Below are 16,630 nucleotides of genomic sequence, written 5' to 3' on the forward strand. Positions count from 1 at the left end.
AAAGGAGAAATGGGACTTGATATACTGCCTTTCTGTGGTATTTTGCAACTACATTCAAAGCGGTTTACATATATACAGGTACTTATTTTGTACCTGAGGCAATGGAGGGTTAAGTGACTTGCCCACAGTCACAAGGAGCTGCAGTGGGAATCGAACCCAGTTCCCCAGGATCAAAGTCTGCTGCACTAACCACTAGGCTACTCCTCCACAGGCAAGGCAAGGAAAAGTTAAATCTATATTTAAAATTTAAGTTTTGTATTTTAACTTGGAATATTTTTCAGTAAAGAAACCTCTCTTTCAGGGCCAGTGGGGCCCAGGAGTGTTAGAGAGGTGTGGGGGGGGGGGGGGGGGGGGGGGGGGAAATAATACCTGCTGCTTCTGAGGTTTCTTTCCATCATCCAACAAAGATATGTAAATAATCCTGGTGAGACAGAAGGAAAGAACTGGATAAAAATTTTAAAACTAAAATCCATGTTTGTTTGTTTTTTTTCCAGAGTAAGTGCAGCAGATGTAGAACTACAATGGAATTTTTCTCAATCTCCAAGTGAACATGTGTTTCCTGTTCCTAACATTTCTCACAAGGTGGCCTTGAAAGTCAGCGTTCAGTCCTTGCCTAGACAATCCAATTACCCAGTACTAAACTGTAGCATTCACACTAACCTTGGATTTTATGAGAAGAGAATCCGAGAACATGAACATAGTGTCCTTCAACACTGTGATTCTGTAGACATAGAGCAGCGCAGAATGCCCGACTCTCATTGTACCTATGGCAAGCAAATGTGGACATTGGCACCTGAAGGTTTACCACACGCAAGATCATGTTTATCAACTGACCTTTTTACTTGTGTCAGAAATGTGAAACTGTATTCAACAGTGGGCCATCAATATGACATTGGAACATCACAGTCATATAGTGCTTCAGAGGACTCTAAGACACAATTAGATGAAACACCAGATAGAACTTTAAAACAATATTCTTGCATTGAACCCCTTGTTTCTCTTAACCATTCTCCCCACCAACTCATTGGTGAGGCTAATCCTTTAATTGGTTCTCTACTTAATGAACGACGGGAAGTTATAGCAAGAATAGCACAGCATTTGCTTCATTGTGATCCAACATCACATATTACTGGGCATTCTCTTGGAGTACATGAACCTAACTCAGTTAGTACTAAGAATATTTGGAGCTCATATGAGGAGGAAAATCTGTTAAAGATAGCCAAGGAAACATCAGGTTCTGTTGGGTTGAAGGAAAACTGTGAAGGAAAAACCAGTGCACCTGATACACCTATTGCTGCTTTTAAGCTTGATAGTGAACTGAAGAGCTCTCCAAAACCCCAAGCAAGAAGAAAACTTATTCTAGCACAAACATTTGAATCTGCCCACAGCACATTTCAGCAGTCTGTAATGAAATCTGCTAGCTCTGTCTCTTGCATTAATATATCATCTAGCAAAGCAAATAAATCTGAGTTGCCAAACAAAGGAGAAACAACTTCTGGTAGTCATTGTAAAGACAGAATGGCTGTTAAAGAGCTTGTAAAACAGTGTTCAGTTTGCAATGGTACTGCATTTATTTGCCCAAACAAATGTAAGGCAAGAGCAAGCATAGAGGGAAACAGCAACCCTGACTATTCTGACAAGTTGCCATTAGATAATTTAAAAATCCATGAAGGGACAAAACAGATTGTAAGGCAGATATCTGATCTGTGCAAGAAAGAACAGAAGAGCTTTGATAGAAATTCTAAAAAAACAAAAGCATGTGAGCAAAACAGTCAACTTATTAGTATAGAAAATTATTTGAATAAAGACCATGATGGCTTCAAATGTAAAGATAAGCAAGATAAACAGAAGTGTGCACAAGATGAGAATGAAGACCCAACAGATTATAAAAGTTGGAGCTCTATTCAGAGAAAGTCTATGGAAAACTGTATGGCTGGGAGTGAGCGGATGAAAACTACAGATGTACTGGTGAGTATCCAGTGAATGAAAGTCATAATTTTGTTTTTATTGATGTATTAACATTTAATCCCCTCTCACAAAAACTTGAGCTGATGTACAAAACAAAATAAGATTTAAAATAAAATAAAAAATAAGCAATTTCATCAGATAATTTAGAACAGGCTGTCCTCCACTATGCGATCAAGTCAAAGTAATCAGCCATAAACTTACCCCCATAATGATGCCTTAGCCCATAGTGAAAATGCAGCTAATTTGTTTCACAGTATAGCACCTAAGGAAGTTTATTCCACAAAAATGGCACAGCCACACAAAAAAAAAGCATAGTCCTTGCAAAATGCAAGCAAATCACTTTAACAATTGGTTTGGTTAACAAAGCACTAGCAGAGGAGTGAAGGGTGCATTCTGGTATAATAAGATATATTACAAAGTCTGCAAGATACTGTGGTCCCAATTCTGATACAGTGGTTCCATTTTTTTAAGCGTTTATATAAAATACAGCAGTTGTAACAGTAATACAAATGATGTACTATGACTCTTCAGTGCATGGCCATATGGAAAAACAACCAGCATTTCAACCCTTCCCACCCATCCCCAGCTACACTTACTAAAGCATAGTGTGGTATATCCGAACAAATGAGTGATAAACAAATATAGAAAACCCCCAAGTCTGCACCATCTATACCCAACTAATGTTCTCTCCATTTACAAAATGTTTCCTAAACTTTAATAAAGGCTGTCATCCTATTACAACATAGAGCCATTAATTTAGACACCAGATCAACATAGTTCAATTTGTCCTCTATCTCTGGCACATCTGGTTGGTTTTGGCTGCTGCCTAGAAACAATCTGCCTACTGTCTCTATATAGGCTATTAATTTCCTGGTTTTGGTGTGAATTCCTGGGTGTCCAACATTCAGTAAGCAATATTCTATTTGCTTATCCAGTTAAGTCCCAGATTCTCATCAGTCAGGGACAGTCAGGTTGCGCTTTAGGGCAACCCTACCAAATGTGCCAGAAGGTCCCTTGCTCCCCACAATTGGCCCAACACAGCCCATAACGTGTACCATACCTACATTGAGTATCTTGTAACCATTTTCCACCATATTACTAGCAATAGACACTCTTAACAGTTGTTGAAAAATCCTCCCTCAGACTTTCTGCTCATATTGTTGCCCAATATCCTGTTCCCATTCAGCTGACATGCTGGGGTGAGTGCAGGTGAAGCTCAAATCAGCATCTGTCCCAAAGCATGGTGTCATGTGATCTATATCACCCTTTAAATACCATTTCTAGTACAGGTAATCCCTTACATCTTCCTCAGTAAAGACCAAAACAAAGAATTAATTTAATCTGTTTTGGCCTTATCCTCTGATGCAGAGTGGTACAAATCTGCTTCCATATCATCATGCTGATCAATCCATAGACTGGTGGGTTGTGTCCATCTACCAACAGGTGGAGATAGAGAGCAAACTTTTGCCTCCCTATATGTGGTCATGTACTGCCGGAAACTCCTCAGTATGTTCTCTGTCTCAGCAGGTGGTGGTCACACACAGCAGCAGCTCTGGCTAGGCCTCCAAGCCTAATTTTTAGGTTTTGTTGAGTGCCTGGGGTTGAGGGCTCTTCTTGAGCAAGTGCAAACCTGGTGGCGCCAGGTCCCTCCTTTTCTCCCCCCTCCCGCTGGCTCCGTTAAAAAAAATAAAAAAATAAAAATTTTGAACGTCCTTAAAGGCGTTTATTTCGACGTTTATTTAAACGTTTATTGCAGCTACTCACTGGGACACCAGGTCGTTGCAGCTCGGAGCGGAAAGCAGGTAATTTTTACCTTTTTATAGCGGGCAGGGGGTTCCCCGATTGATCTCCACGTGGCCTATGGCGTCGGAGGGCGAGGGCGCAAAGAGTCGCTCCCCTGATCGCTTGGGCGCTTCTAGAGGGGATGCGGGGGTCTTAAAGTCTGATTCGCCCTTGTTGGGTGACAGTTTCGTGACCGATGAGTGTCCCGGTCCTTCCTCCGGTGTGGCGGTTTTTCCCGCCATAAACGCCCATCCCCCGCTGCTCGCCTCCGCCATCTTGGCCGGCCACGCGGCTCGGACGGCTTCTTCTTGGGCCGCCCTTGAGGTGGGAGACATTAATGCCATGAACGCCCTTAATTTGGGCGACGGCACAAAAGCGGCTAAAGTTAAGTGCCATTCTTCCCGCGTGGCTCCTTCGCGGAGTGTCGCGCCGGACGCCATCTTGGATGCGCAGCAGGTCTCTCCCCCGCTCTTGCGAGCGCCGGTTGAGGGTGCGTCTAGGGCTATAGCCCAGGCTGCGGAAGTGCACAGTCTGGGGGGTTTCTCCCCCGAGTTTGTTTTGCTGCTGCATCAGGCCTTCCTTATGCAAAACGCTGCCCCTGCTCCCTCGTCTGGTAAAGAGGTTGAGGCCCCCGGAGGTAAACGCCCTCGGGTTGATTCCCAGGCCTTGGAGGACTTTGTCTCCTCCGATGTAGATGAGGGCAGCGTATCTGAGTTCTCCCAACGGTCCTTTGCGGATTCCTTGGAGGAGACGGATCCCCGCTCGGATGGAGCGGATGACCCCTCTGCAGCGCGGCTCTTTAGCTCAGAGGATTTGCCCAACCTGTTAGTGCAGGCCATGGGCATTTTGAAGATTTCCTCTCCGGAGGACATCTCTCCCTCAGCCCCTGTTGGCTCTGCCATTATGCTGGGCACGAAGCGCCCGCCTAGAACCTTCCACGTGTATGATGCCATGCACACCTTAATTTCGGCTCAATGGGATGTCCCGGAAGCGAGCCTTAAAGTGGCTAGGGCTATGTCCCGCCTCTATCCTTTGCCTAAAAGTGAACGTGAGGCCTATCTGTGGCCTACCGTGGATTCTTTAATCACTGCGGTGACTAAGAAAACGGCGTTGCCGGTGGAAGGTGGCACGGCCCTAAAGGACGCCCAAGACAGAAGATTGGAGGCGGCCTTAAGGTCGTCCTTTGAGGCGGCTGCTTTAAGTTTGCAGGCCTCAGTTTGCGGCTCCTATGTGGCCAGGGCGTGCCTGACTATGGTGCAGCGGGCTTCCCCCTCGGATCATTCCTTGAGGGCTGATTGGCCGGCCCTGGAATCGGGCTTAGCCTATTTGGCAGACTTGCTGTATGATGTCTTGAGGGCCTCAGCTAAAGGCATGGCTCAGACAATCTCTGCGCAGCGGTGGCTTTGGCTGAAGCATTGGTCTGCTGACCACGCCTCTAAATCCCGCCTGGCTACATTGCCTTTTAAAGGCAAGCTGCTCTTTGGGGTCGAGCTGGACAAAATCGTGACCGATCTCGGCACGTCTAAGGGCAAGAAGTTACCAGAAGTCAGGGCTCGGGCTAGTACTCGCCCCGGTACCTCCAGAGGACGGTTTCAGGAAGCCCGTCGGTACCGCCCGGGCAGGTCGGGTTCCTCTGCCCCCTCTTCCTTCAAGAGGAACTTCTCCCCCAAGCAACATTCCTTTCGCAGAGACCGCCGTCCCGGAGGTGCTCCCTCCGGTCCTCCCCCAGGGTCTCGTACCCAATGACGGGGCCTTGGTCCACGCCCCAGTGCAGATTGGAGGACGGCTGTCCTCGTTTCTGGGCGAGTGGACCACAATAACTTCAGACGCTTGGGTGCTGGAAGTCATCAGAGACGGCTACAAGCTAGAGTTCTGCCGACCCTTAAGAGACGGGTTTGTACTCTCTCCCTGCAAGTCTCCGGTCAAAGCTGTGGCAGTGCAGCAGACCTTGGACAATCTGATCCGCCTGGGTGCGGTCGTTCCGGTGCCAGAAAATCAGCTTGGCAAGGGGCGTTACTCCATTTACTTTGTGGTACCAAAGAAAGGAGGTTCTGTACGGCCTATCCTTGACCTCAAAGGGGTCAATCGGGCCTTGAAAGTTCGGCACTTTCGCATGGAGACTCTCCGCTCTGTTATAGCGGCAGTGAAGGCAGGGGAGTACCTGGCATCCTTGGACATCAAGGAAGCGTACTTGCATATTCCCATCTGGCCTCCTCATCAACGCTTTCTGCGTTTTGCAGTCCTGGGCCGACACTTCCAGTTCAGAGCCCTCCCGTTCGGGTTGGCTACTGCTCCACGGACCTTCTCCAAAGTAATGGTGGTCATCGCGGCCTTCCTGAGGAAGGAAGGAGTACAAGTCCATCCTTATCTGGACGACTGGTTGATCCGAGCTCCCTCTTATGCAGAGTGCGACAAAGCTGTGAACCGGGTGGTTGCTCTTTTGAGCTCCCTGGGGTGGATCATCAACTGGGAGAAAAGCCAGCTGCGCCCAACTCAGTCCCTGGAGTATCTGGGAGTTCGATTCGACACCCAAGTGGGCAGAGTGTTCCTGCCAGACAATCGAATTGTCAAGCTTTAGGCTCAGGTGGACCAGTTCCTAGTAGCCTCTCCTCTTCGGGCTTGGGACTATGTGCAGCTGTTGGGCTCTATGACGGCCACGATGGAAGTAGTGCCCTGGGCCAGGGCTCATATGAGACCACTACAACTCTCTCTGCTGCAGCGCTGGACTCCGATGTCGGAGGATTATGCTGTGCGCCTTCCCTTGGACCCAGCAGTGCGCAAGGCGCTGAGCTGGTAGACGCAGACAGACAAGTTGTCTGCAGGAATGCCTCTGGTGACCCCGGAGTGGATTGTCGTCACGACGGACGCCTCTTTGTCGGGCTGGGGAGCCCACTGCTTGGGAAGGACAGCGCAGGGGCTCTGGTCTCCTGCAGAGGCAAAGTGGTCTATCAACCTCCTGGAACTCAGAGCCATTCGGTTGGCGCTTTTGGAGTTCATCCCGGTACTGGCGTCGAAGCCTATACGGGTCCTGTCGGACAATGCCACGGCTGTGGCCTATGTCAACCGCCAGGGAGGTACCAAGAGCGCCCCTCTAGCCAAGGAGGCCATGAATCTATGCCAGTGGGTGGAAGCGAACCTGGAACAGCTGTCAGCGGCCCATATTGCTGGAGTCATGAATGTCAAGGCGGACTTTCTCAGTCGCCATATCTTGGAGCCCGGAGAGTGGCAGCTATCTGCTCAGGCGTTCTTGGACATCACGAAGCGCTGGGGCCAGCCGAGCCTAGATCTGATGGCGTCATCGGCCAATTGCCAAGTGCCGCGCTTTTTCAGCAGAGGACGGGACCCTCGATCCCTGGGAGTAGATGCTGTTTTCCAACAGTGGCCGACACAAGAGCTTCTCTATGTGTTCCCGCCCTGGCCCATGTTGGGCAGGGTGCTAGACCGGGTGGCAAAGCATCCGGGCCGGATAATCCTGGTGGGTCCAGATTGGCCCAGACGTCCCTGGTATGCGGACGATCAGGCTCTCAGTTGACGATCCTCTGCGGCTGCCAGTGGAGCAGGGTCTGTTACATCAGGGTCCCGTGGTGATGGAGGATCCCTCCCCCTTTGGTCTTACGGCCTGGCTATTGAGCGGCAGCGTCTGAGGAAGAAGGGCTTCTCAGACAAGGTCATCGCCACTATGCTGAGAGCGAGGAAGCGCTCTACTTCTACTGCTTACGCCAGGGTTTGGCGTACCTTTGCAGCGTGGTGTGAAGCAGGCTCATTTTCTCCATTCACTGCTCCAATTTCTTCAGTGTTGGCATTCCTGCAAGAAGGTCTGGAGAAAGGCCTGTCGCTCAGTTTCCTTAAAGTCCAGGTAGCGGCCATGGCTTGCTTCAGGGGCCGCCTGAAGGGTGCTTCCCTGGCTTCGCAGCCAGATGTGGTGCGTTTTCTCAAGGGAGTTAATCACCTGCGCCCTCCTCTGCACTCGGTGGTGCCTGCGTGGAATCTCAACCTGTTGCTAAGAGCATTACAGAAGCCGCCTTTTGAACCCTTGTCGAGGGCATCTCTGAAAGACCTGACGTTGAAAGCAGTCTTTTTGGTGGCTATCACTTCAGCCAGAAGAGTTTCCGAGTTCCAGGCACTCTCATGTCGAGAGCCTTTTCTGCAGTTCACTGAGGCAGGAGTGACTATTCGCACAGTGCCTTCCTTCCTGCCCAAGATTGTTTCTCGCTTCCAGAATCACCCAGATCAAGAAAGGGATCTGGGTGTCGTCGTCGATGATACGCTGAAACCTTCTGCTCAGTGTGCTGCTGCGGCTAGGAAAGCGAATAGAATGTTGGGTGTTATTAAGAAGGGTATGGAGTCCAGGTGTGCGGATGTTATAATGCCGTTGTATCGCTCCATGGTGCGACCGCACCTGGAGTATTGTGTTCAGTACTGGTCTCCGTATCTCAAAAAAGATATAGTAGAATTGGAAAAGGTACAGCGAAGGGCGACGAAAATGATAGTGGGGATGGGACGACTTTCCTATGAAGAGAGGCTGAGAAGGCTAGGGCTTTTCAGCTTGGAGAAGAGACGGCTGAGGGGAGATATGATAGAAGTGTATAAAATAATGAGTGGAATGGATCGGGTGGATGTGAAGCGACTGTTCACGCTATCCAAAAATACTAGGACTAGAGGGCATGAGTTGAAGCTACAGTGTGGTAAATTTAAAACGAATCGGAGAAAATTTTTCTTCACCCAACGTGTAATTAGACTCTGGAATTCATTGCCGGAGAACGTGGTACGGGCGGTTGGCTTGACGGAGTTTAAAAAGGGGTTAGATAGATTCCTAAAGGACAAGTCCATAGACCGCTATTAAATGGACTGGAAAAATTCCTCATTTTTAGGTATAACTTGTCTGGAATGTTTTTACGTTTGGGGAGCGTGCCAGGTGCCCTTGACCTGGATTGGCCACTGTCGGTGACAGGATGCTGGGCTAGATGGACCTTTGGTCTTTCCCAGTATGGCACTACTTATGTACTTATGTACTTATGTGAATCAGCAGCTCTGTCTCCCTTCCTTTCGTAGGGAGGACTACCCAGAGGAATACTCTGCTCTTAAATATCTGGATGTGAGACGAGTCATCATCAGATACTTGGAAGTGACCAATGATTTCCGGAAATCGGATCATCTGTTTGTCCTGTTTGCAGGTCCTCGTAAGGGTCTTCAGGCTGCTAAGCCTACAGTGGCAAGATGGGTCAAGGAAGCCATTGCAGCGGCTTATGTGGCCGCAGGGAAGGTGCCGCCTATCCAGCTGAAGGCTCACTCCACTAGAGCTCAGGCGGCCTCGATGGCAGAGGCCGGGTCCGTCTCCTTGGAAGAGATATGCAAGGCGGCAACTTGGGCATCGGCCCATACATTCTCCAAGCATTACCGCTTGACTGTGGCGGCACGGGCGGAGGCCCGGTTTGGAGCTTCAGTGTTGAGGTCAGGGATTTCAATGTCCCGCCCTGGGTGAGTACTGCTTCGGTACATCCCACCAGTCTATGGATTGATCAGCATGATGATATGGAAGGTAAAATTATGTATCATACCTGATCATTTTCTTTCCATTAATCATAGCTGATCAATCCATAGCCCCTCCCAGATATCTGTACTGTTTATATTCTGGTTGAATTTTAGGTTCAAGTTTAGTCTTCAGTTACTTCAGGAGGACTTCGTGTTCAAGTTTTTTCACTTGGATTCTTCAAGAGTTGAAACGAGTTTGTGTTACAGTGAGCTGCTGCATTCCTCTCCCCTCCGTTTTACGGGGCTGGATTGAGACTTAAATTCTGCCGGCACTCCCTCCCGCTTCGTGCGGCTGTAGGGCAGCTTTGTACCCCTCCCGCTTCGGCGGTGTTAGGGTCAGTCAGCTCCTCCCGCGGTTGCGGTTGCAGGATAAGCCAGATCCCCCCGCATCGGCGGGGTGGTGTCCCTCCCCCGCTCCGCGGGGATGAGCTGGACGGATTCCCCTCCCCCACTTGTGTGGGGATGAGCTGGGTTAATTCCCCTCCCCCGTTTCGGCGGTGGTGAGCTGGGCAGAGTGTCCCTTTGTGGATGTAATTCTCTAAGTGCTGAGTCCTGCGGATGGAGCTTTGATATCGACATACTGAGGAGTTTCCGGAAGCACATGACCACATATAGGGAGGCAAAAGTTTGCTCTCTATCTCCACCTGCTGGTAGATGGACACAACCCACCAGTCTATGGATTGATCAGCTATGATTAATGGAAAGAAAATTATCAGGTATGATACATAATTTTACCTTTTTTCAGTGGAAATTGGGCCCACACAGGCAGTGAATTGGGCTCTCTAGAGGCCTCTCCCTCTCTCTAGGTATCCAAGGCCTTACCTTGGGCTTCTCTGTTTTTTTTATTTGACATGCCCATGTTTGTGCTATTTTCTGTGAATCCCCCTGCCAGAGACACCTTCACCCTCCCTTATCAGTCTAAATGAGGGAGAGAAACATTCCTTTTTTTTTTTCTGTGAGCGTGGCAAGGCTCTGTTCACATGTACAGATTTGGTCATATTGCTTAGGTCCTGCTCCACCTGGGCTGGGCAGAGCAGAGTATAACTGCACTGAGGTGGTCCCACCTGACAGCAGTACTACTACTGCTACTTATCATTTCTGTAGTGCTACTAGACGTACACAGCGCAGTATACTTGAACATGAAAAGACAGTCCCTTCTCGAAAGAGCTTACAATCTAATCAGGACAGACAAACAGGATAAATAAGGGATAAGGAAATTACTAAGGTGGGGGAAATTACTACGGTGGGAAAGATAAAACATACAAGGGTACTGTACAAATGAATAGGGGTTAGGAGTTACTAAGGTGGGAATGATAAAACATGGGTACTGAACAAGTGAGTAAGGGTTAAGAGTTAAAAGCAGCATCAAAAAGGTGGGCTTCTAGCCTAGATTTGAAGATGGCCAGCTATGGAGTTTGACGTACTGGCTCAGGAAGTCTATTCCTGGCATGTGGTGCAGAAAGATAAAAGGAATGGAGTTTGGAGTTGGCAGTGGAAGAGAAAGGTACAGATAAGAGAGATTTGCCCAATGAACTGAGTTCCCAGGGAGGAGTTTAGGGAGAGGTAAGAGTGGAGAGGTACTGAGGAGCTGTAGAGTGAATGCACTTGTAAGTCAATAAGAAGAGTTTGAACTGTATGCGAAAACGGATAGGGAGCCAGTGAAGTGACTTGAGGAGAGGGCTCATATGAGCATAGCAACACTGGCAGAATATAAGTCGTGCAGCAGAATTTTGAACAGTCAGCAGCATGTGGGAAATGACATGCATCTTTGGTGGAGCATTTCAAACGCTTCATGTATTTTAAGCTGGAAAAACTTCCCATATGGGCTCCATTGATGATGTCATTCATGATATGAGGACTTGTATTCTTTTCTCACCAATGGCATTAGTTGTATTCTGGTTTATTTTGACGTAAAGAATATATTTGCAGAAAGGAAGTTGGGAGGAAAACAGCAAACTCTTAATAAAATAGAGAAAGCAGGCAAGTTAGTAGTAAAGATTATTGTAAAGAAGGAAGAAAAGCTATAGTAGCTTCAGTCAGTGCCACTGTGTGTGTGTGTGTGTGTATATATATATATATATATCTACCTGTTTTCAAATCCATGCTGAAAACCCACCTTTTCACTGCTGCTTTTGGCTCCTAGCCTCTACTCATTTGCCCTCCCTTGTCCCTTCCTTCCTTCTAACCCAGTACTTCCCTCATCCGTAACTGTCTTGTCTGTCTGTATTATTTAGATTGTAAACTCTTTTGAGCAGGGACTGCTGTCTCTTTGTGTCAGGTGTTCAGTGCTGCGTGTGTCTGGTAGTGCTATACAAATGCTAATAATAATATATGCTGGACTGCTAAATAGTTAGGAAACCCAATTGTTTGATCTCCTGTAGTCTGAATCACTGAGGTGCATTATTGGGGGGGGGGGGGGGGGGCAAAAGGCTATTTTCTTACAGTAAATAAGCCTTTGAAATTAAGGCTAATATTTCAGCTGGAAATCATAAATTCATATGCTGTTCTTTAATTTCAGAAAACAATACCATTCAGGCATTCACATATTTGGAAGAAACACAATTTTCGATCTTTGGATGGAATGTCAACTAAGGCTTTTCATCCTCAAACTGGATTGCCTTTGCTTTCAAGTCCTGTAAGTTATTCTTTAAAATTTAGTGTGTAAAATATAATTGTCTAACAGTGCTAAGTCAGTATATAGAACTTCATGAAGGCTTTTTCTATACAACTATGTATTATTTTGTGCCTTGTACTTAAAGATTGTGTATAGAGTTGATACAAAATCATTTCTTTGTATATTTTTTGGAAGAACTTTTCTCCTTCTTGTATGTTGGAGGGTTATTTATTTATATTTATTCATGACATTTATACCTCACATTAGCCTGAAATAGACTCAAGTTCAATGTGGCTTACAAACAAAGTGAATAAAACATAATAATGTACAGATATAACACAAATTAAGAAGCAAATTAATATATGTGCAGTAAGTAGACAGAGATTTAGACCATCTCAAGGACAAACAAATAATTTAGGGTGGATAGGTGAGAGCATAATTAGGCAGGACTAGATAGGAAACGAGATTAAGAAAAGGGTGTGGGTAAAATTCAAATAAGAGTTCTTTTGTATGCAGAAAGGCCAGGCTGAAGAACTGTGCTTTTAGAAGACTTCTAAAAGTTATGTAATCATCTGTAAACGTGATTGATAGACTTCCAAATTTTGGTGCTTTCATAGGAGAAATTAGCAGAGTGAATTGTCCTATATAATAATTCTCACTACCAACGTTCTAAAGTAGCTGCCTGTGTCCGTGGCTCCTGGAGTTGCTGATCTAGGCTCCATAGCCAGTCTGACATCACTCACAGCTGATTCCCAGGCAGGGGGAGGAGTAGGGAAACACGTGGAGCAAGTTGCTCCATGTGTTTCCGTACTCCTCCCCCTGCCTGGGAATCAGCTGTGAGTGCGCCGCTCAAACACCCCCTCTGTGCATCACCCAAGCCCCCCCCCCGGCACATCAAACACCCCCTCCCCCTCCCCCCCCCCCCATCCAAAGCACATCAACCCCCTCGCCACCCGCAGCTGCCACTGGTAACGCTGTCCGGCTGCTGCTGCTTCTCCTGTTGAGCAGCAGCAGCTGCTACAAAAAGAAAAAAAGCCATAAATGTTTTAAACATCAAGCGCGCCACCGCAGACAGCCATCAGGCATTGGCTGTCGGCTCTACAGCCACTCCTCCTCTCGCCTCCATGTCACTGCCCCTGGAGTAAGACCCCGGAGGAGCGCATCGACGTGAGAGGCGAGAGGAGGAGAGGCTGCAGAGCCAACAGCCAATGCCTGATGGTTGGCTGTGGTGCCGCGCTTGATGTTTAAAAACATTTATTGCTTTTTTTCTTTTTGTAGCGGCCGCTGCTGCTCAACAGGAGAAGCAGCAGCGGCCGGACAGCGTTACCAGTGGCAGCTGCGGGTGGCGAGGGGGTTTGATGCGCAGGGGGGGAGAGGAGGGTTGCTGGACATGGGTGGCTGGAGGGGGGAGGGGAGTGTCGCTGGACTTGGGTGGCTGCAGGGGGGCAGGGGGAGAGGAGGGTCGCAGGACATGGATGGCTGGAAGGGGGGGCTGGGGAGAGGGAGGTGGGGAGGGGGTCCTGAGACCAGAGAGGTGGGGGTGGGGAGGGGGGCCCTGCGAGAGGGGGAGTGGGGGACCTGCGAGAGAGTGGGAAGGGGGGTCCTGAGACCAGAGAGGTGGGGGTGGGGAGGGGGGGGGCTCTGCGAGAGGGGGGTGGGGGACCTGCGAGAGGGGGGGCACACATTCACTGTCTCTCACATACACTCTATCTGACACACTCTGTCTATCACACTCTATCTGTCACACACACACAGTCTCACACACACAGACACTCTGTCTCTCACACACTCTCTCACACAAACACACACAATGTCTCTCTCTCATTCTCTCTGACACACACACTCCATCTCTCACACACTCTCTCTCTCACACAAACACACACACACTCTGTCTCTCTCATTCTCTCTCTGACACACACACTCCATCTCTCACACACACTCTCTCTCAAACATTCACACTCTGAGGAAAACCTTGCTAGCGCCTGTTTCATTTCTGTCAGAAACGGGCCTTTTTTTTACTAGTTTTATATATCATATTCTTACAGATAGGGAAATGTAAGACCAGATATTCTCTAGATGATGAAACAGCATTACGAGAGGGTAATTCAGTAAGATTATTCATACATGATAGAGTTGACCAAACAGGATTTGGTGAGTGAAAACACATAATTTGAAAGATCTTCTATCTCTTATCGGTAACCAGTGTAGTTCATATAAAAGAAGAGTGGCTCTGGCAAAGTGAGGAGAGCTACTTAGAAGATGAGCAGTAGCATTTTGAGCTGTTTGTAATTTTTTGAGACCACCACCTTTAAGTCTAGCTTAGATGGAATTGCAGTAGTCGAATTTGGTGAGGACAAGGAATTGAAGCAAAGTACGAAAGACAGATTTAGAAAAAAATGGTCTCAATCTTATTGTCCTTGGTTCTAGAAAGCCTAGTGAGGATAGTGTTATACCATAGGTCTACAATGGCCAGAGGCCAATGTTTGTTTATATTGTGCTCCCTATCTCAGCTAATAGAGTGCAGTTGACAGTACAGCAGGCCTGGTACTTTAACCTGCAGTTCTACCACTTGTGCCTCTGTTGTCCACAGCTCAGATCTGCTGCTTGACCTGCGTGTTGCTCCAAAGGTTTCTACTACACAGTGGGAGACATACTAGTGATAGGAAGAAGGGGTTAGAGAAGCACCTGGCCTGTTATGCACTGACTTCTCTTCTTCTGCTGTCAGCTGCGATCAGCGAGCAGTACGAGAGGAGGAAACTAGCTGGGTGAGAAAAGAGTTGATGGACCACACCTGTGAACATTGGGTCAGAGGCATTACTAGGTATAAAAGAATCAAGGTTTGTGACCTTAGAGCCTGCACCCAAGATTTGATTTGTTAAAGTAACAATCATGACCCCCCTCCAGGAATAATATGTAAAAACACTTCTCCGAGGACAAGCAGGCTGCTTGTTCTCACGACTGGGTTGACGTCCACGGCAGCCCCCACCAACCGGAACAAAAACTTTGCGGGCGGTCCCGCATGCGCGGCCGTCTTTCCGCCCGTGTGCGACCGTTCCCGCTCAGTTTTTTTTCGATTCCGCGCTGAGGAGAGACGTGTTACCGTCTCTCTCTTGGTCAGCCCCGGAAACCGGATCGCGGCCTAGCCGCAAATTTTCTTTTCGTGCGCGTTCGCGCTTCTTTTCTGTTCTTTTCTCATAAAAAAAAAAAAAAAAGTTTTTGTCCCCTCGTCGTCTTAGCGCGGGGGCGCTTCGCTCATTTCTTTTTCGGGTGTGCTTTTCACCGCCACCATCGACGACTTCGATGGAAAAATCGCGTCGGCGAAGTCAATGTCCTCGAAGGTCCCGAGTGGATTCAAGAAGTGTGGTCGGTGCGGCCGGCACATCTCGCAAACCGATACTCACGCTTGGTGCCTCCAGTGCCTTGGCCCGGAGCATAATACCAAGACGTGCACCTTGTGTCTCGGATTGCGAAAGCGGACACAGGTGGCAAGGCAAGTTCGTCGGGACCAACTTTTTGGAACTTGCGCCGGCCCTTCGACGGCATCGGTGTCGACGGCCGGGTCTTCGGTACTGGTACCGATGTCGACGAAATCGACACCGACGATGGCATCGACCCCAGGAGCACAGGTACTGCTGGCCCGTCGGACCTCCGACGGGGGTGAGCGGCCGCGCGGGCAGTCGGCCCCGGCCACTCCCTCTACCCAGGGCCATCGGGACCGAACCCTGTCAGACCCGATCCCTCGAGGCCGGGGGAGGGGGGGGGTTCTACCTCCTCTTCATCTCTGCAGAAAACAAAGAAGCATCGGCATCGGTCGCCCACGGCTCACGGGACTGCTAGTTCCGGCGCCTCCAGAGATGGATCGACACCGAGGAAACGGCAGTGCCGAGAGGAGCGTTCCCCCTCGGTCGAAGAGGTGTCGCTGCGTCAGTCCATGGGTGCTTCGGTACCGTCTCCTGGACCCGAGCAGCTTCCGGCACTAGCACCCACACCGGCCCCCCTGCCTTTCCTGACAGCGGGCCTGGACGAGTGCCTCCGAGCCATCCTTCCGGGGATTCTGGAAGGGCTGATGCGCCAGGCCTTGCCGGCTCCGGGGTTGCTTGCGCCCCTGGCGCCGTTGATGGAGGCGCCGGCGTGCTTCAGCCCGATGCCGAGGCCTCCGACACCGACGCCGCTTGCGGTACCAGTGTCGACCGCCACGCAGGTGGAATCCCCGTCGACGTCGATGAAGGGAGCTTCATCCCCACCGGCACGGGAGTCCACCGCTCGACGCCACCAACGAGGACATGGTTCCTCGCAGTCGAGACGGGCCCGGTTCAGCTGAAATAGCTCATGTCCGACACCGAGAAAGAGGCCTCGTGGGGGGGGAGGAGGAGGACCCCAGATATTTCTCCTCAGAGGAGTCTGAGGGCCTTCCCTCCGACCTCACTCCTTCACCGGAGAGGAAGCTCTCGCCCCCTGAGAGCCTCTCCTTTGCCTCCTTTGTCAGGGATATGTCTATATGCATTCCCTTCCCCGTGGTCTCTGTGGATGAGCCGAGGGCTGAGAGGCTCGAGGTCCTCGACTATCCATCACCACCTTGAGAGTCTTCCACGGTACCGTTGCACAATGTCCTCAAAGAGACACTGCTTCGGAACTGGCTGAAGCCATTATCTAACCCCACCATTCCCAAGAAAGCGGAGTCCCAATACAGAATCCACTCTGACCCAGAGTTAATGCGGCCCCAATTGCCTCATG

At 49.2% G+C, this 16,630-nt stretch overlaps 1 protein-coding gene across 5 annotated transcripts in view; it reads left to right on the forward strand.

The window, feature by feature from the left end:
- FAM214A (family with sequence similarity 214 member A) overlaps positions 1-16,630 on the forward strand; it is a 224,167-nt gene that overhangs the window by 92,274 nt on the left and 115,263 nt on the right. For all 5 annotated transcript variants that reach the window (XM_030189280.1, XM_030189272.1, XM_030189260.1 and 2 more), the window contains exons 5-6: positions 495-1,968; positions 11,801-11,917. In XM_030189280.1, coding sequence (XP_030045140.1) covers positions 495-1,968; positions 11,801-11,917 — 1,591 coding nt within the window. The remainder of the gene's footprint in view (positions 1-494; positions 1,969-11,800; positions 11,918-16,630) is intronic.

The sequence above is a fragment of the Microcaecilia unicolor genome, chromosome 1 (assembly GCF_901765095.1).
Source record: "Microcaecilia unicolor chromosome 1, aMicUni1.1, whole genome shotgun sequence".
Classification (NCBI taxonomy): Eukaryota; Metazoa; Chordata; class Amphibia; order Gymnophiona; family Siphonopidae; genus Microcaecilia; species Microcaecilia unicolor.